This window comes from Oncorhynchus nerka, linkage group LG7 (genome assembly GCF_034236695.1).
Source record: "Oncorhynchus nerka isolate Pitt River linkage group LG7, Oner_Uvic_2.0, whole genome shotgun sequence".
Classification (NCBI taxonomy): domain Eukaryota; kingdom Metazoa; phylum Chordata; class Actinopteri; order Salmoniformes; family Salmonidae; genus Oncorhynchus; species Oncorhynchus nerka.
In genome coordinates this window covers 42,729,463-42,750,789 of record NC_088402.1, presented here as the reverse complement: position 1 = coordinate 42,750,789, position 21,327 = coordinate 42,729,463, and the positions used below count along the sequence as shown (strand labels likewise).

At 40.5% G+C, this 21,327-nt stretch overlaps 1 protein-coding gene across 2 annotated transcripts in view; it reads right to left on the bottom strand.

Moving 5' to 3' along the window:
- Window positions 1–15,863, bottom strand: part of LOC115131712 (sterile alpha motif domain-containing protein 12-like) — a 116,471-nt gene extending 100,608 nt beyond the window's left edge. For both annotated transcript variants that reach the window (XM_065020526.1, XM_065020525.1), the window contains exons 1-2: window positions 15,632–15,863; window positions 15,350–15,540 (exon numbers count right to left, since the gene is read on the bottom strand). In XM_065020526.1, coding sequence (XP_064876598.1) covers window positions 15,350–15,410 — 61 coding nt within the window. In that variant the 5' untranslated portion in view covers window positions 15,411–15,540; window positions 15,632–15,863. The remainder of the gene's footprint in view (window positions 1–15,349; window positions 15,541–15,631) is intronic.
- Between the last annotated feature and the right edge of the window lie 5,464 nt (window positions 15,864–21,327).

Here is a 21,327-nt window from a genome sequence, read left to right as displayed (position 1 = left end):
TAAGAATTTGTTCTTAACTGACTTGCCTGGTTAAATAAAGGTAAAATGTAATAAAAAAATAAAAAAAGATGTCTTGGTAAGGAATTCACTTTTTTGCATGATGAAGCACCGGAGTTAGAATACAAACTATTAGTTTACTGGGTCATATACACAGCGTGTACAAAACATTAAGAAATCCTTCTCTTTCCATGACAGACTGACCAGGTGAATCGAGGGGAAAGCTATGATCCCTTATTGATGTCACTTGTTAAATCCACTTCAAATCAGTGTAGATGAAGGGGAGGAGACCAGTTTAAGAAGGATTTTGAAACCTTGAGACATGGATTATGTATGTGTCATTCAGAGGGTGAATTGGCAAGACCCTGTGCCTTTGAACGGGGTATGGTGGAAGGCAATGTTCCCTTGTCGGCACTGAGCAAATGTCAGGTCTGCGGAGTGCAAACTTGAACGGTTTGAAAAATGCACTTTAACTTTGAACACTGAGGCTGTACCTGCTTTAAGTTTTAATAGTGGCCAAATCGGCTACTGTGGCTGTTTGATCATAATGTAGGCCTGTCAGAGTGGCCTACCATTAAAACCTCTTAAGGCTACCCCAGAATACTGCCCCTTCTGGAGGAATTCGGCACCCATATAAACCATGATAAATTTTTGTCAAAAGTTGCTAATATATGCAATTAAAAATTGTTATCGAATAGGAAACACTCTAAAGCTTATAAAACCGTTTAAATTTTGTCTCTAGCTAAAGCAGAAGTCTCAGGGCATGCATTCTCCCAAAGTCTCTCTTGTAATGGGAAAAGTTGCCATCACTTTGACGTCACTGTATACACACTTCCCAAAGAGCTATAACCATGGAAACACGTTCTATGTCTTCAGCGTGAAGCCTGCTTTCGATGAGGCCTGTAACTGTGAGAATCACGTGCTCACGAGACGTTCAGCGTGACCAAACGTCCCGGTGACGCACAAAAAAAGTTTCACCAATGGGAGATTTCTCGCTCTTTCTCCCAGGACAGACTGAACAACGTGTGCTAATCTGTTCGCCCTCACGATTGCTGTAGACCTTTATAACATGCTAAGGCTTAATTATAAACATAGTTTGACAAGTTTACTCAAAGTATAATGTATACTTTCGACGTTTTGGTGCGCAGCCACTTGAAATTTGCATACATTTCGACCGAAAAGTGTCTAGTTTGAGAACGGAAAGACACAGAGTTGCAAACTGAACGCTAACTTGGTGAGTATTAACCCTTCCACGTCTTCTGAAGCAAGAACAGCCATGGTAAGGGAATATTTACGTCTTCATTTTGGGTTTCTGCCGACTCCATGATAGAGGAGTCAGCATGCTAAATGAGAGCGCCGACTCTCTATTATAGCCTAGTAAACGCCAAATGTAACGTTAAAAATAATTGTAACATAGCAATTGCATTTAGAAGAAGTTTATCTTGCCATACATATGTAAAACATGCATATTTAGTCAAAGTTTATGATGTGTATTCCTTGTTAGCTGACGTTATCTGCCGGAGCTATTTATTTCTCCTGACATTGCAGTAGCATTTTTTGAACGATGCATAATTGTAAACAGAGATTTATGGATATATATTGCATATTATTGAAAAAAAAATGAATGTACTGTGTAACATGTTATATTACTGTCATCTGATGAAGATTTCAAAAGGTTAGTGAAATGATTTTTCTTTTAATCCTGCGTTTGTTGATTGCATATTTTTTCCTACTTGGCTAAGCTAATAAGGTATGTATGCAGTGGTGGTTGGACATAAATATGTGCTATGTTTTCGCCGTAAAACATTTTAGAAATCTGACTTGCTGGGTAGATAAATTACTTCTTTATCTTTCATTTGAGCCATTTTTCAAGCGATTCTGTGGAGGTTAAATATTTTTAGGATTATTTCTTGCGTTCCCTGCGCCACATTACAGCTCAGGGGGGGTGGGGGGTGATCCCAAAGGGGAACTAGTAGCTCTAACAGGTTTTAAAAACATTGGCAAAAAATACATCCCATAATATTTTAACATGGAAATAGATAGAACAGTTATCATTCAGCCTACAGTAGCAGCAAATGTGTGTTGTTCAATGTAGGCCTACAATCCATGAGACTATTGAAAAAACATGTAGGGCTCGACATTAACCTGTTTATCCACTTGTCCTTTAAAAAACAAACTCAGCAAAAAAAGAAACGTCCCTTTTCCAGGACCCTGTCTGTCTTTCAAAGATAATTAGTAAAAATCCAAATAACTTTAAAGGGTAAAGGGTTTAATCACTGTTTCCCATGCTCGTTCAATGAACCATAAACAATTCATGAACATGCACCTGTGGAATGGTCGTTAAGACACTAACAGATTACAGACAGTAGTCAATTAAGGTCACAGTTATGACAACTTAGGACATTAAAAAGGCCTTTCTACGGACTCTGAAAAACACCAAAAGAAAGATGCCCAGGGTCTCTGCTCAGCTCTTCCATAGTTGTTTAGTTTCGGTATGTTACATTGAAACTGTGGGAATTGTGCTTGAATTCGAGTAAAATTCTCACAGTAGTGCAAAATGTTGATAGTGTTAACTAAAGGGGAAAACTCTAGAAAGTTCAATGTGTCAATCTGGGTACATAATCAGTCTTTATCTGATCACTTAAAAGGCGTATGAAAAAAACATGCAATCTGACCGTGAAGTCTGCCGTCATAAAGATGCAGTTGCAACCCGTTTTGGCTTCTGGGACATAGGTTCAACTAACAGTCATTCAAGAGGGCACTTGTCTATATGGCGTGTACAGTAGGCAAGGCGTAAAACAGTTTGTGGTGGCAGAAAAATACTAATTTAGGCTGGAGGTTGACCGATTAATTAGGGCCGATTTCAAGTTTGTAACAATCGGTAATCAGCATTTTTGGAAGCTGATTACATTGCAATCCACGAGGGGACTGCATGGCAGGCTGACCACCTGTTATGCGAGTGCAGCAAGGAGCCAGACTTGTTGAAGTCTACCATTTTTCATCTGAGGTCTTGGCAGATTTATTTGGATTTTTCCATGATGTCAAGCAAAGAGGCACTGAGTTTAAAGGTAGGCCTTGAAATACACCCACAGGTACACCTCCAATTGACTCAAATTATGTCAATTAGCCTATCAGAAGTTTTAAAAGCCATGACATCATTTTCTGGAATTTTCCAAGCTGTTTAACTTCTTTAGGAACGTGGGCAGTATTGAGTAGCTTGGATGAATAAGGTTCCCAGAGTAAACTGCCTGCTACTCAGGCCCAAAAGCTAGAATATGCATATAATTAGTAGATTTGGATAGAAAAGTTTCTAAAACTGTTTGAATGATGTCTGAGTATAATGGAACTCATATGGCAGGAACCAGGAAGTGGGAAATCTGAGGTTTGTAGTTTTTCAAATCTTTGCCTATCCAATAAATAGTGTCTAAGGGGTCATATTGCAATTCCTACGGCTAACGAGAAGTTTCTTTAAAATGGGACGCTAGCATCCCACATATCCCAGAGAAGTTTAAGGCAGTCACCTCAGTGCATGTAAACTTCTGACTCACTGGAATTGTGATAGTGAATTAAAAGTTAAATAATTTAAACAATTGTTGGAAACAATACTTGTGTCATTGCCAAAACTATAGTTTGTTAACTTTTTATGGCTGCAGGGGCAGTATTGAGTAGCTTGGATGAAAAGGTGCCCATTGTAAAACCGCCAGCTCCTCAGTCTCAGTTGCTAATATATGCATATTATTATTAGTATTGGATAGAAAACTCTAAAGTTTCCAAAACTGTCAAAATATTTTCTGTGAGTATGACAGAACTGACATTGATTTTCCTCAGGGTTTCGCCTGCAAAGCAGGAAGTGGCTTCTATTTTGAAACTCCAAGTTCCATAGCCTCCCTTTGCTCCATTTAAAAGGGATATGAACCAGATTCCTTTTCCTATCGCTTCCTCAAGGTGTCAACAGTCTTCAGACAGTTTCAGGATTTTATTTTGAAAAATGAGCCAGAATGATAACGTCGCGTCAAGTGGTCACATGAGTTTTGCTCGCGAGTTTGGATAGGTATTGCTTTTCTCTCTCCTACTGTGAAAGACATTTGCGGTTGATATATCGATTATATATTTTTAAAACAACCTGAGGATTGATTATAAAAAACTTTTGACATGTTTCTGTGGACATTATGGAAACTATTTGAAATTTGTCTGCGTTGTCGTGACCGCTCTTTCCGGATATCTGAACATAACCCAACAAACAAACTAAGGTATTTTGGATCTAAAAAAGAATCTTTATGGAACAAAAGGAAAATTTGTTGTGTAACTGGGAGTCTCGTGAGTGAAAACATCCGAAGATCAAAAAGGTAAACAATTAATTTGATTGCTTTCCTGATTTTTGACCGAGCTACCTGATGCTAAGTGTACTTCATGTTTTATCATGCGATCGATAAACTTAAACGCTTGGATTGCTTTTGCTGTAAAGCATAACTGACGACAGGTGGATTAACAAAAGGCTAAGCTGCGTTTTCCTATATTGCACTTGTGATTTCATGAATATAAATATTTATAGTAATATTTATTGTATGTAGCGCTATGCTATTCAGCGGTTGTTGATGACACTTATCCCAATATCGGGATTGCAGTCATAACAAGTTAACAAGATATTTGGGGAGGTTTAAAAACGAGTTAATGATTCCAACCTAAGTGTATGTAAAATTCCAACTTCAACTATATGCATGCATGTATAAAAAAATAAAAACAACTTTCGGTATTGAAAAATCATTATTGGTCACCTTCTAGTACGGGTACAGAGTCAGTTGCAGGGGTAAAGGTAATAGGTACAAGTAGGTAGGGGGAAGTGACTATGCATGGATAATAAACAGCGAGTAGCAGCAGTGTAGAAAACAAATATGGGGGGTGGGGGGGGGGTCAATGTAAATAGTCCTGTGGCCATTTGATTAATTGTTCAGCAATTAAATCAGCAGTGGGGGTAGAAGCTGTTAAAGAGCCTTTTGGTCCGAGAATACGGTACCGCTTGCCGTGCGGTAGCAGAGAGGGAAATAAACAAACAAACAAACAAAAAAAACAGTCCATGACTTGGGTGACTGGAGTCTGACAATTGCAAGGGCTTTCCTCTGACACCGGTTATTATATAGGTCCTGGATGGCAGGAAGCTTGGGCCCCAGTGATGTACTGGGCCGTATGCACTACGCTCTGTAGTGCCTTACGGTCAGATGCCGAACAGCTACCATACCAGGCGGTGATGCAACCGGTCAGGATGCTCTCGCTGTTGCAGCTGTTGAACTTTGAGGATCTGGGGACCCATGCCAAATCTTTTCAGTCTCCTGAGGGGGAAAAGGTTTTGTTGTGCCCTCGTCACAACTGTCTTGGTGTGTTTGGACCATGATAGTGTTGGTGATGTGGACACCAAGGAACTTGAGACTCTGGACCCGCTCCACTACAGCCCGTTGATGTTAATGGGGGCCCGCCTTTTCCTGTAGTCCACGATCAGATCCTTCGTCTTGCTCACATTGAGGGAGAGGTTGTTGTCCAGGTGGGAAAGGGCAGTGTGGAGTGCGATTGAGATTGCATCATCTGTGGATCTGTTGGGGCGGTATGCGAATTGGAGTTGGTCTAGTGTATCCGGGAGGATGCTGTTGATGTGAGCCATGACCAGCCTTTCAAAGCACTTCATGGCTACCGACTTGAGTGCTACAGGGCGGTAATCATTCAGGCAGGTTTACCTTCCCTTCCTTGGGCACAGGGACTATGGTGGTCTGTTTGAAACATGTAGGTATTACAGATTCGGTCAGGGAGCGGTTGAAAATGTCAGTGAATATATCCTGGTAATCCATCTGGCCCCGCAGCTTTTGTGAATGTTGACCTGTTTAAATGTCTTGCTCAGAACAGCTGGTGCACTCGTGCAATGCGGATGTTGCCTGTAACCCATGGCTTCTGGTTGGGATATGTATGTACAGTCACGGTGCACTAATTGATGAAGCAGGTGACTGAGGTGGTATACTCCTCAATGCCATTGGATGAATCCCACAACACATTCCAATCCCGCAACACATTCCACTTCTACTCAATAAGTGTTTCACTACTTATTTACATAATACATGAGTGGTAAGTCAGTACTGATGATGTTGACTGATTTCCTTATAGGACCTGTAACTAATTCAATCTTTTACATTTATATTTTTGTTCAGCGTACATGATAATATTAAATTGTGTTTATATGGTCTTTATATTTCACAAAATATTTGGTCCAACAGGCTGTCCCAACACATTACATGAAAGTGAATTCTGACAGTGTAAAAAGGCCTTTAGAGGACTCTAAAATGCATTCCTTACCCATTTGAAGAGAAACAAGTTATTCATGTGTTTGACAATATTAAAGATTCTCTCAGGGGAACTATTTACATTTTAGAGGAGCCCACATTGGTCCCGGAACCCAAGTTTGGGAACCACTGTAATACTATCTCCCTGCTTGCTTCAACACTTTCTTTTTTCTCTCTCTCTCTCTCTCTCTCTCTCCTCTCTATAAAGAACATTTTGTTATGAGAACTTATAGTAGCCCATCTTTTGATTATAGCTAGCTTAATTTCAGTCAACTGCTCCTGTTGAGATCAGGCTCCGTTCAACATTAGCTAGATAACTAGACGGATGAAGTTCCACACTAATAGCCAGAGCCCTCGAGTTACCTAGCTAGCTAGACATTTGACTGAAATATCAGCAACAATTTACTAGTTGTACACTCATTCTCAGGGTCAGTTTTTTGGGGGGTTTGGGGGGGGGGATTGTCTGTTGACACGGCAGGAGTCGAGGGATGTTTAAAAATTCCCACTGATACTTGCCACTGTAAGTCTGGGCTGAGGTAGTTCGTTTCACCTCTCGGCCTATGGTCGTGGGCGGAGTTTCACCCATTCAGAAACATCAATATCCTGTCAGGGAAGATTGAATCTACATTTGCCCAGTATTTTAGCGATCGATGTGAGGTTTGGCGGCGCATAATCAGTCAGTTCTGTACCTGCCTGGCTGAGTGGCAGTGTGGGTGGAATGAGCAAGTTCGCCTGGCAACCAGAGCACGATACACGAGGAAATAAAACTTGGTAGACTGCCTGGAAATGAATTTGCAAGATCAAACATTTCTAATATTTTTCATATTAACATTTTTGATTATTTTCTGTTCTCTCCATCTAAATTCAAGTAGCAACTTGAGAAAATGTCTGATTTTCAAGGTATTCCAGTACTTGGATTTCAGAGTGCCAAATTCAAGTACTTTAAGCACCTTGTGCGAACCCTGATGCACAGTGAGGAGGGTCGGTGTAGGGTTCATTAGAGAGGCTGAGCAGAAATAGAGGCCTGACTGAAGGGAATGGATAGGCTCGGCCAAAGTTTGAGAGCATTGGTCAGATGGATCGGCCAGGGCATCCAATTGTAGGTTAAAGCAATGATCTGTAACAGTTCACTGGAACCCTCAACCACAAAGCTGTTCAGTGTCCCAAGTACTATGCAACAGATGACATAAGCAGTCATAACAACTTATGTCAGTATGTGCAAGATAAGCATCCACTGTTATACAGTAGATCATGCAACGGGACATTATGCCATGACTGTGTACGTATCATTTGTCATGAAACGACACCAGTTATGATATCACAGACAACTTACTGAGAATTATGTCCTCTACATGTTTCTCAGTGCTGTGATGAGTTGGCCTTCATCTCATAGAGCCATCATCAAGCACAACAGTGGAACTCAGTGCAAATTTGTAATGGCACGGGTCTTTTATCAAGGATGTGTATGTGTGTGTCGATTGAGGGAGGTAGGGTGTCTGCCCATAGGCTTCCTCACGAACAAGATGTAATTGGTCTTTCGAGTGTGTATGTGATTCCTAACTGTCTCAGACGGTCATGATATACCTCATCTCCAAGACAGTATGCCTGCTTCACCACAGGATCTTCACTCACAGCAATAACATCACCTCGCCATTCCCAGCATTTTAGACAGAGTCTGCTAGAATAGATTTCATGCGACTAAATAACTCTTAAGATCAAGCTGTCGACTGGAGATCAAGCAGTTGAAGTAATGCTGTGCTTTATCACTTGCGGGTTATGCACTACTGTGCGGAAAATACGTCGCTAGATTTTGTTTTAGATCAAATAGATGAATTAAACAAAAATATAAATTCATGACTTAAACATTTAAATGATAAACCAATGTCCTTCTAAAAACTGCATTTCAAACAGCTAATTATTGTCTCACATGTTACACATGATTAATACTGTACCTGCATTCACCGTCTAAGAGTTGGTAGCAGTTCGTACTGTAACACGGTGACATTGCAGAATCACCATTTTACTCAACTTCCTCACATCAAAACATGACAATGAGTTGACATGAAAGCACAAGCATCTTGGATCAGGCTACATCACATTGCTACCAAGGTGCAACTCCCAACATAAGGATGCTACTGTTTTTTAAAACCAGCCTGGTTTCATAGACACACACACACATACACATATATATATACACATATACAGTGGGGCAAAAATGTATTTAGTCAGTTTCTCCCACTTAAAAAGATGAGAAGCCTGTAATGTTCATCATAGGTACACTTCAACTATGACAGACAAAATGAGAAGGAAAAAAAATCCAGAAAATCACATTGTAGGATTTTTAATGAATTTATTTGCAAATTATGGCGGAAAATAAGTATTTGGTCAATAACAAAAGTTTCTCAATACTTTGTTATATACCCTTTGTTGGCAATGACAGAGGTCAAACGTTTTCTGTAAGTCTTCACAAGGTTTCCACACACTGTTGCTGGTATTTTGGCCCATTTCTCCATGCAGATCTCCTCTAGAGCAGTGATGTTTTGGGGCTGCTGCTGGGCAACACAGACTTTCAACTCCCTCCAAAGATTTTCTATGGGGTTGAGATCTGGAGACTGGCTAGGCCACTCCAGGACCTTGAATGCTTCTTATGAAGCCACTCCTTCGTTGCCCAGGCGGTGTGTTTGGGATCATGGTCATGCTGAAGGACCCAGCCACGTTTCATCTTCAATGCCCTTGCTGATGGAAGGAAGTTTTCACTCAAAATCTCACGATACATGGCCCCATTCATTCTTTCCTTTACACGGATCAGTCGTCCTGGTCCCTTTGCAGAAAAACAGCCCCAAAGCATGATGTTTCCACCCCCATGCTTCACAGTAGGTATGGTGTTCTTTGGATTCAACTCAGCATTCTTTGTCCTCCAAACACGACGAGTTGAGTTTTTACCAAAAAGTTATATTTTGGTTTCATCTGACCATATGACATTCTCCCGATCTTCTTCTGGATTATCCAAATGCTCTCTAGCAAACTTCAGACGGACCTGGCCATGTACTGGCTTAAGCAGGGGGACACGTCTGGCACTGCAGGATTTGAGTCCCTGGCGGCGTAGTGTGTTACTGATGGTAGGCTTTGTTACTTTGGTCCCAGCTCTCTGCAGGTCATTCACTAGGTCCCCCCGTGTGGTTCTGGGATTTTTGCTAACCGTTCTTGTGATCATTTTGACCCCACGGGGTGAGATCTCGCGTGGAGCCCCAGATCGCGGGAGATTATCAGTGGTCTTGTATGTCTTCCATTTCCTAATAATTGCTCCCACAGTGGATTTCTTCAAACCAAGCTGCTTACCCATTGCAGATTCAGTCTTCCCAGCCTGGTGCAGGTCTACAATTTTGTTTCTGGTGTCCTTTGACAGCTCTTTGGTCTTGGCCATAGTGGAGTTTGGAGTGTGACTGTTTGAGGTTGTGGACAGGTGTATTTTATACTCATAACAAGTTCAAACAGGTGCCATTAATACAGGTAACGAGTAGAGGACAGAGGAGCCTCTTAAAGTTACAGGTTTGTGAGAGCCAGAAATCTTGCTTGTTTGTAGGTGATCAAATACTTCTTTTCCACCATAATTTGCAAATAAATTCATAAAAAATCCTACAATGTGATTTTCGGGATTTTGTTCCCTCATTGTCTGTCATAGTTGAAGTGTACCTATGATGAAAATTACAGGCCTCATATTTTTAAGTGGGAGAACTTGCACAATTGGTGGTTGACTAAATACTTTTTTGCCCCACTGTGAGTGTGTGTGTGTGTGTGTGTATATATATTATTTATTACTTTTTTTCACACAGACATGCATGTAAACATAAATCATAGTAGATGTAAATCCAGGACACAATTAGTATGATTTGTTACATTTGCTATTTTATTAGGATCCCCATTAGCTGTTGCAAAAGCAGCAGCTACTCTTCCTGGGGTCCACACAAAACAGAACATCATTAGACAAGAACAGCTCAAGGCCAGAACTACATACATTTTTTTTAAAGGCACACATAGTTTGTGTATGCATTGATATGTAGGCTAAGTCAAATAGGGGAGAGGCGTTGTCCCGCGAGGTGTTGCTTTATTGAAACCAGGTTCGCGGTTTATTTGAGCAATATGAGATGGAAGGAAGTTCCATGCAATAAGGGCTAGAGGTCAACCGATTATGATTTTTTAACGCCGATACCGATTATTGGAGGACCCCAAAAAAAACGATACGGTCACGCCCTGACCATAGAGAGCCCTTGTTTCTCTATGGTGTAGTAGGTCAGGGCGTGACTGGGGGGTATTCTAGTTTATTATTTCTATGTGGGGTTCTAGGTTATTATTTTTATGTTGGTGATTTGTATGATTCCCAATTAGAGACAGCTGGTAATCGTTGTCTCTAATTAGGGATCATATTAAGGTAGCATTTTTCCCACGTGTTTGTGGGATATTGTTTTGTGTACCACGTAGTCACGTTTCGTTTATATTTGTTGCTAAGTTTTACTATTAATAAGTTGTGGAACTCAACATTCGCTGCGCCTTGGTCACTCTCCACATGTACGTGACATACTGATTAATCGCCTGATTTTTTTATAATAATGGCAATTACAACAATACTGAATGAACACTTATTTTAACTTAATATAATACATCAAATCAATTTAGACTCAAATAATTATTTGGTTTAAATAATGCAAAAACAAAGTGTTGGAGAAGAAAGTAAAAGTGCAATAGGTGCCATGTAAGAAAGCTAACGTTTAAGTTCCTTGCTCAGAACATGAGAACATATGAAAGCTGGTGGTTCCTTTTAACATGAGTCTTCAATATTCCCAGGTAAGAAGATTTAGGTTGTAGTTATTATAGGACTATTTCTCTCTATACCATTTGTATTTCATATACAAATGGTATAGTATTGGTATTGACTATTGGATGTTCTTATAGGCACTTTAGGATTACCAGTGTAATAGTATAGCTTCCGTCCCTCTCCTCACCCCTACCTGGGCTCGAACCAGGAACACATCGACAACAGCCACCCTCTGAAGCATCGTTACCCATCGCTCCACAAAAGCCGCGGCCCTTGCAGAGCAAGGGGAACAACTACTCCAAGTCTCAGAGCGAGTGACATTTGAAACACTATTAGCGCGCACCCCACTAACCAGCTAGCCATTTCACATCGGTTACACCAGCCTAATCTCGGGAGTTGATAGGCTTGAAGTTATAAACAGCGCAATGCTTGAAGCATTGCGAAGAGCTGCTGGCAAACGCACAAAAGTGCTGTTAGAATGAATGCTTACGAACCTGCTGCTGATTACCATCGCTCAGTCAGACTGCTCTATCAAATCATAGACTTAATTATAACATAACACAGAAATACGAGCCTTAGGTCATTAATATGGTCAAATCCGGAAACTATCATTTCGAAAATGAAACATTTATTCTTTCAGTGAAATACGGAACCGTTCCGTATTTTATCTAACGGGTGGCATCCATAAGTCTAAATATTCATGTTACATTGCAAAACCTTAAATGTTATGTCATAATTCTGGCAAATTAGTTCGCAACGAGCCAGGCGGCCCAAACTGTTGCATATACCCTGACTCTGTGTCCAATGAACGCAAGAGAAGTGACAATTTCCCTAGTTAAAAGAAATTCATGTTATAGCAGGCAATATTAACTAAATATGCAGGTTTAAAAATATATACTTGTGTATTGATTTTAAGAAAGGCATTGATGATAATGGTTAGGTACACATTGGTGCAACAACAGTGCTTTTTTCGTGAATGCGCTTGTTAAATCACCTGTTTGGCGAAGTAGGCTATGATTCAATGATAAATTAACAGGCACCTCATCGATTATATGCAACGCAGGATAAACTAGTAATATCAACCATGTGTAGTTAACTTGTGATTATGTAAAGATTTATAAAAAACATACGTTTAATGCAAGCTAGCACCTTACCAATCCCATAAGAGGTAGTCAGCCTGCCACGCAGTCTCCTCGTGAAGTGCAATGTAATCGGCCATGATCGGTGTCCAAAAATGCCGATTGTTATGAAAACTTGAAAATCGTCCCTAATTAAATCGGCCATTCCGATTAATCGGTCAACTTCTAATAAGGGCTCTATATAATACTGTACATTTTCTTGAATTTGTTCTGGATTTGGGGACTATGAAAACACCCCTGGTGGCATGTCTGGTGGAATAAGTGTGTGTAAATTGACTACGCAAACAATTTGGGATTTTCCACACAATGTTTCTTATAAATACTATGCATGCCAGTCTCTCTTAGCTAAGAGTTGACTGGCTGAATCACTACTTTTTATATCAACCCTCTGATTACAATTAAGAGCAAAACGTGCCGTTCTGTTCTGGGCCAGCTGCAGCTTAACTAGGTATTTCCTTACCGCACTGGACCACACAATAATCAAGATTAGACAAAACTAGAGCCTGTAGAACACTCCAAAAAAAAGCACGGTGTCAAAAACAGCAGAGCATCGCTTTATTACGGCTAGACCTCGCCCCATCTTTGCAACCATTAAATCCATATGTTTTGACCATGACAGTTTACAATCTAAAGCAACGCCAAGTAATTTAGTCTCCTCAACTTGTCCAACAGCCACACCATTCATTACCAGATTCAGCTGAGGTCTAGCACTTATGGAATGATTTGTACCAAATACAATGCTCTTAGTTTTAGAGATGTACAGGACCCGTTTATTACTGGTCACCCATTCCAAAACAGACTGCAACTCTTTGTTAAGGGTTTCAGTAACTTCCTTAGCTTTGGTTGCTGATATGGTTGAATCATCAGCATACATGGACACATGCTTTGTTTAATGCCAGTGGCAGGTCATTGGTAAAAATAGAAAAGAGTAAAGGAGGTTTGTCATTATTGATCGTTAATTTTGCCACCTCTCCCACACTAACATTACAAAATTCAAACTTCACTGCTTTTCTTATGCATGAATATAATAGCTCACCGTTTCTCGTGGGAATTTCCTGCCCAAGTTTGCCAATGAAATAATAATTAAAATAATTGGCAACATCAAATGTTTTGTGATGAATAAGCCATCTGATTTGATGAAAAATTGAGTTGAAATAGTCTTTCTGCCCACAATTTCATTTATAGTACTTCAAGTACTTTTTCCGTTATTCTTTATATCATTGATCTTGGCTTCATAATAAAGTTTCTTCTTCTTTTTGTTGAGTTTGTCACAATTTCTCCATTTTCAGTAAGTAAGCCAGTCAAATGTACCGCCAGACTTATAGAATTGACTGTAGAATCATGCAGTGCTGGTTTGCGCGCGTGACCGAGTGCGCGCCCTTCGTTGTTTTTTCTTCTTCTTTTGAATACGCTATTGTCCGGTTTAAATATTATCGATTATTCTGACAATTGACAACCTGAGGATTAATTATAAACATTGCTTGACATGTTTCGACAAACTTTACCGGTACTATTAGGATGTATTCCTCTGCATGTTTTGACCACCTTTGAGCCAGTGGGTTACTGAACAAAACAGAGCTTTTGGGATATAAAGAGTCTTTATCAAACAAAATGAATACTTATTGTGTAGCTGGGACCCTTGTGACTGCAACCATATGAAGATCTTCAAAGGTAAGTGATTAATTTTAAATCGCCATTTCTGACTTTTGTAATTCCTTTACTTGGTTGTAAAATGTTTGTATGCTTTTGTAAGCGGGGTGCTGTCCTCAGATAATCACATGGTATGCTTTCGCCTTAAAGCCTTTTTGAAATCTGACAAAGTGCTTGGATTAACAAGAACTTACTCTTTAAGCCGATGTATAACACTTGTATTTTTTTATGAATTTTTATTATGATTATTTCTGTATTTTGAATTTGGCGCTCTGCAATTTCACCGGATGTTGCCGAGGTGGGTCGCTAGCGGAACGCCTGCGCCAGAAAGGTTAACCTAACCCTAACCTTAAACCCTAGCCTAGCTAACATTAGCCACAACAAATAGCAACTCGTAACCCATTTCGTACAAATTGCAACTCGTAACAGATCATAGAAAACGAATGATGGATATCCACAAATTAATACATACCATATGAAATGTAACATATCATACTAATTGGAGTGTCCAGGATTTACAATTACAATGTTATGTCTACCTCCGAATCCAGGTTGTTTAAACTCATACTAGCACAGTGAGGACTCATCACAGAACAGCCTACATGTAATTTTTTATTAATTACAGGACATGTTTGCAGGTTAGAGAGTAGGACCAAGCTACATTTTGTCTCTATGTACATAGGCCCTATATGGTATTAGTAATAATTAAAATGTTTTCTAGATATAGGGGCATCCTCACTAAAAGTGTGTAATAAATATACAAATATAATCTCCGGTGCATTAAAAGGATGTTTGGGCAGCTTTAGCAGGATAAGACCTGACCTTGTGTGAGATTAGAAATGCCTCTGATGTGCACTTCAAAATGTCTACACACAATATCTGCAAAACAATTGATTGCAGTGTCAATAATTTCCACAGATGAAGGCATAATTTATCTGCAAATATAGCAAAAGGTACCACAGTGAAGGTGGTCCTTGAGAGAATGTAATATGGTTTTACAAGATTTAAACGTATAGGCATGTTGAATAGTCCTGCGTGTGCAGTCTGGTCATACCTGCCAAATAAGAGTTTAGACTTCATTCCTCACCTCTCCATAAAATATCCCAGGAGATTCTGAGGTGACCCAGGACAACACATGAATAATACGCATGACGACACAGTCGGTGTGCAATGTTATCAGCTTAAATATAAACAAATGTTGCATTTTAAAATTGTGATTAAATGGTGCGTGTTGATGACACTAAACCAAGTTACATATTCACCTGAGAAGTGGAACAGGAGAGACTGGTTCGTATCGACAATTATGGTAGCATCAGTGCATGGTAGAAATGAGATCATGATGTCAGCAACCTGTCCACAATAATTCTCATCCCACCTCACACACAGAAGGGTTGCATTACCATAGGTTATGAGCCCACCAAACATACCTCTCATTGGATTCTGAATCCACAAGATGCCTCCAAGAACGTGAGGTGACTGGCCGAACATCGCAGTTGGAACTCCACACTATGACTTGGCTACAGCTTCTTGCCTTCTTCACCGAATATCACTGGTCTGAACAAAAGCCGTTCACGGGTCTAGATGGCATAACTCCTAGTAACTGCTAAACCAGCCTTCACTGTAAATAACGCGCCATGTAATTAATGCAAGTAAAAGGGTTTAAAATGTCAAAACAAAGTGATGTTTCCCTACGCATACGGAACACTCACCGGGGGCTTCAGTGTCCTAGTGAACAGGTGCAGACCTCGAGCACAACACGATAACAGCCCACGTCACACGTTTAGACTAATTATGCCAATGATTGCTCAAAATGTATCCCCATCTGCATAGGCTGTATATCATTATTGAAGACAGAAGACCGATTCTGTAGTATTTTCAGCACAGCTCTTTCTAAGCAAAGCTGCATGGGGTTTCAAATACCGACTGACGCCTGCGCATTAATACTGCTCTATATAGCACGTGATGTGAATGGACTTTCCGTCTCCGCAAACACCATTGTGTTATCCATACGGATTGCACTGTAGGAATAGATGACCAGGCCAAAAATGTGAGGAGCGCGGCAACTGCAATACACGGGCTTTCAGAGTTGACCGGTAACCGAATATTGTCTATTATATGGACAAGAGTGACTGCTCTAAAAATGGAAATACATGTCCTCAAAGATGGAAGGCAGGCGGGAGGAATCATTCTAGCTAATGAGAGGGCAGATACGCTTGTGAACAACATGCCATTGAGATAGAGGACTCATCTTTGTATCAGTGCCATTTTAGCGTCTGTGACAGCATGGGCAGCGCCATAAAATGGTGATGAGTCGTCTATCTCTATGACCCCAGGCACAACTCTGATATAAAGGGTTTTTGGGTAAATTGCCGAAATAACACGTGCATCCACTTATATATGCATTTGTAACAACCTAAACATTACAAAACATAAATTCGATCAATTAAGCCTCAAATACAAAATTGGCAATTATATTTTTTGTTGACCAAATTCAACACTCATTAAGCTCCGTACAAAAATGTCTTACTTTGTGGGGTTATGTTCGTGGAAAGATTTTGGGCGGAGTAAAACCTCTTGCTTCACCTCTTCCTCTCTAAAGTAACCTAAAGTAGCTATCACACAGTCTATTTATAAATCTTCTTAACATTTTATTTGAACCCTAACAACACTGCTTACCATATGCCTAACCCTAACCTTAATTAAAGAACAAAAAGCTCATTTTAGTTTTCATTAATTGTTACGATATAGACCATTTTTACTTTGTGGCTGTGGAAACCTATTTGGTTTTCAGTGGAAAATGAAGCTAGGTTGAATTAGCTGTATCCCTGAAAACCTGATGCATCCGGTTGTTAGCAACTCTTCTAAGCCTACCTTTCAAGAAAGCAAGAAACCCATCGCTGAGTGAGTTCTATTAACCTGAGCCATGGTGCACCATCTATGGCCCATGACGTGAACGGACAAAGACAGGGAGGGAGGAGCGACCTTCTCAAATCAAACAGTAATCTGTGCCACTCGGTCAATCTATTTTTAATGCACAATAAACTCCACAGAAGAAAGGACGAGGGCGACAACGGTAGCTAGCTAGACAGTGTCCTTCGTCCCGCATGTCGGCAGGGTTGGGGAGTAACAGATTACAGGTAAGGGATTACAAAAAAACGGTAACTGTAATCTGTTACCATCAAAAATATTGTAATCATATTAGATACTTTTGAAAAAACAACATGATTATTTCGAGGATGACTTTTAAATTCAGAAAGGATGTTTGCGGTTAAAAAATAGACACTTCTTTGTTTTCTCAATGACATTCAAATCAGCATTGAAAAAAGGCTCAAGTTTAAATTTGTTCTACCTGAGCGAGTCTGACCACAAATCAGAGACCACTATGATGACACAAATTGTGTTTGATGGATCAGGGGGAAAGAGCAGGAATAGGCTTTTGTAAGCTACAGTCCAAGCTATGTCTTCTGCTGTCTGCATCCAAAGATTATCCAACTTGAATAATCGCTTGGAGGTAAGGATGACAGCAGTGGTGTACAGTCATGGCCAAAAGTTTTGAGAATGACACCAATATACATTTTCACAAAATCTGCTGCCTCAGTTTATATGATGGCAATTTGCATATATTCCAGAATGTTATGAAGAGTGAACAGATTAATTGCAATGTCCCTATTTGCCATACAAATGAACTGAATCCCCAGAAAACATGTCCACTGCATTTCAGCCCTGCCACTAAAGGACCAGCTGACATCATGTCAGTGATTCTCTTGTTATCACAGGTGTGAGTGTTGACGAGGACAAGGCTGGAGATCACTCTGTCATGCTGATTGAGTTCGAATAACAGACTGGAAGCTTCAAAAGGAGAGTGGTGCTTGGAATTATTGTTCTTCCTCTGTCAACTATGGTTACCTGCAAGGAAACACGTGCCGTCATCATTGCTTTGCACAAAAAGGGCTTCACAGGCAAGGATATTGCTGCCAGTAAGATTGCACCTAAATCAACCATTTATCGGATCATCAAGAACTTCAAGGAGAGCGGTTCAATTGTTGTGAAGAAGGCTTCAGGGCGCCCAACAAAGTCCAGCAAGCGCCAGGACTGTCTACCTAAAGTTGATTCAGCTTTGGGATCGGGGCACCACCAGTACAGAGCTTGCTCAGGAATGGCACAGGTAGGTGTGAGTGCATCTTCACGCACAATGAGACAAAGACTTTTGGAGGATGGCCTGGTGTCAAGAAGGGCAGCAAAGAAGCCACTTCTCTCCAGGAAAAACATCAAGGACAGACTGATTTTCTGCAAAAGGTACAGGGATTGGGCTGCTGAGGACTGGGGTAAAGTCATTTTCTCTGATGAATTCCCTTTCCGATTGTTTGGGGCATCCAGAATAAAGCTTGTCCGGAGAAGACAAGGTGAGCGCTACCATCAGTCCTGTGTCTTGCCAACAGTAAAGCATCCTGAGACCATGCATGTGTGGGATTGCTTCTCAGCCAAGGGAGTGGGCTCACTCACAATTTTGCCTAAGAACACAGCCATGAATAAAGAATGGTACCAACACATCCTCAGAGAGAAACTTCTCCCAACCATCCAGGAACAGTTTGGTGACTAACAATGCCTGTTCCAGCATGATGGAGCACCTTGCCATAAGGCAAAAGTGATAACTAAGTGGCTCGGGGAACAAAACATTGATATTTTAGGTCCATGGCCAGGAAACTCCCCAGACCTTAATCCCATTGAGAACTTGTGGTCAATCCTCAAGAGGCAGGTGGGCAAACAAAAATCCACAAATTCTGACTAACTCCCAGCATTAATTATGCAAGAATGGACTGCCATCAGTGTCAGGATGTGGCCTAGAAGTTAATTGACAGCATGCCAGGGCGGATTGCAGAGGTCTTGAAAAAGACGGGGCAACACTGCAAATATTGACTCTTTGCATCAACTTCACGTAATTGTCAAAAGCCTTTGACACTTATGAAATGCGCGTAATTCAGTATTGCATAGTAACATCTGACAAAAATACCTAAAGACACTGAAGCAGCAAACTGTGTGGAAATTAATATTTGTGTCATTCTCAAAACTTTTGGCCACGACTGTAGTCTACGGCAATACGGATATCATTTATTATTAATATCTACATAGCGCATTGATGTGAATCAACACTGCTGCTCTCTCATTTAGCTATTTGTGCATTATGGATTGTGGTTGTTGTGGATGGCTGTTCACAAACCTAAATGTGTAGTTGAAACCAATAATGGTTGAATTCAAGAAGTTTAAGTTGCCTATCAATCATTGTTTTTGAAACCATTGGACAGCCAGTGAAAAATACGCTTGCAACCGTAATCCTGAAGCTGACAAGGTACAAATCTGTCGTTCTGCCCCTGAACAGGCAGTTAACCCACTGTTCCTAGGCCGTCATTGAAAATAAGATTTTGTTCTTAACTGACTTGCCAAGTTAAATAAAGGTCCAATTTAAAAAATCCCAGCCTATGGAATAAAAGTGGGGCTTTTATTGCTCAATCTAATTCATGCTGATAAAAAAAAAATCCATAGGCCTAATGAACACATGTTCAAACTCGCACACTTTTGATCAATTTAAAGGAGCTAGATGCTACATCCATTTTTGGACTTACAGTTGAAGTCGAAAGTTTACACACACCTTAGCCAAATACATTTAAAAACTCAGTTTTTCGTAATTCCTGACATTTAATCCTAGTAAAAATTCCCTGTCTTAGGTCAGTTAGGATCACCACTTTATTATAAGAATGTGAAATGTCAGAATAATTGTAGGGTGATTTATTTCCGCTTTTATTTCTTTATCACATTCCCAGTGGGTCAGAAGTTTCAAAACACTCAATTAGTATTTGGTAGCATTGCCTTTCAATCGTTTAACTTGGGTCAAACGTTTCGGGTAGCCTTCCACAAGCTTTCCACAGTAAATTGGGTGAATTTTGGCCCATTCCTCATGACAGAGCTGGTATAACTGAGTCAGGTTTGTAGGCCTCCTTGCTCGCACACGTTTTTTCAGTTTTGCCCACACATTTTCTATAGGATTGAGGTCAGGGCTTTGTGATAGCCACTCCAATACCTTGACTTTGTTGTCCTTAAGCCATTTTGCCACAACTATGGAAGTATGCTTGGGGTCATTGTCCATTTGGAAGACCCATCTGGGACCAAGCTTTAACTTCCTGACTGATGTCTTGAGATGTTGCTTCAATATATCCATGTAATTTTCTCTCCTCATGATGCCATCTATTTTGTGAAGTGCACCAGTCCCTCCTGCAGCAAAGCACCCCCACAACATGATGCTGCCACCTCCGTGCTTCACGGTTGGGATGTTGTTCTTCGGCTTGCAAGCCTCCCCCTTTTTCCTCTAAACATAACAATGGTCATTATGGGCAAACAGTTATATTTTTGTTTCATCAGACCAGAAGACATTTCTCCAAAAAGTACGATCTTTGTCCCCATGTGCAGTTGTAAACCATATTCTGGCTTTTTTATGGTGGTTTTGGGGCAGTGGCTTCTTCCTTGCTGAGCGGCCTTTCAGGTTATGTCGATATAGGACTCGTTTTACTGTGGATATAGATACTTTTGTACCTGTTTCCTCCAGCATCTTCACAAGGTCCTTTGCTGTTGTTCTTTGATTGATTTACACTTTTTGCACCAAAGTACGTTCATCTCTAGGAGACAGAACGCGTCTCCTTCCTGAGCGGTGTGTCGGCTGCGTGGTCCCATGGTGTTTATACTTGCGTTCTATTGTTTGTACAGATGAACGTGCTACCTTCAGGCGTTTGGAAATTGCTCCCAAGGATGAACCAGACTTGTGGAGGTCTACAATTTATTTTCTGAGGTCTTGGCTGATTTCTGTTGATTTTCCCATCATGTCAAGCAAAGAGGCAGTGAATTTGAAGGTAGGCCTTGAAATACACCCACAGGTACACCTCCGATTGACTCAAATGATGTCAATTAGCCTATCAGAAGCTTCTAAAGCCATGACATTATTTTCTGGAATTTTCCAAGCTGTTTGAATTAAATGTAGTGGAGTAAAAGTTGGCAAAATTAGAAAGTAAACTACAGATACATACTTTAAAGTATTTTTACTTAAGTACACTTTACACCGATGCAAATGGCATTTATGCAAGCCTACTACACAATTCTAAAGGTCAAACTAATTCAGAACCGTTCAAATGGCATGACTGCAACTCGATTTGGATAAAAGTTTCTGCTGAATGGCATTTATTATTATTATACACTCACTGGACAGTTCATTAGGTACGCCTATCTAGTACTGGGTCGGAACCCCCTTTGCCTCCAGAACAGCCTGAATTATTCGGGGTATTCTACAACGTGTCGGAAACGTTCCGCAGGGTTGTTGGTCCATGCTCCCGCGATGGCATCACGCAGTTACTGCAGATTG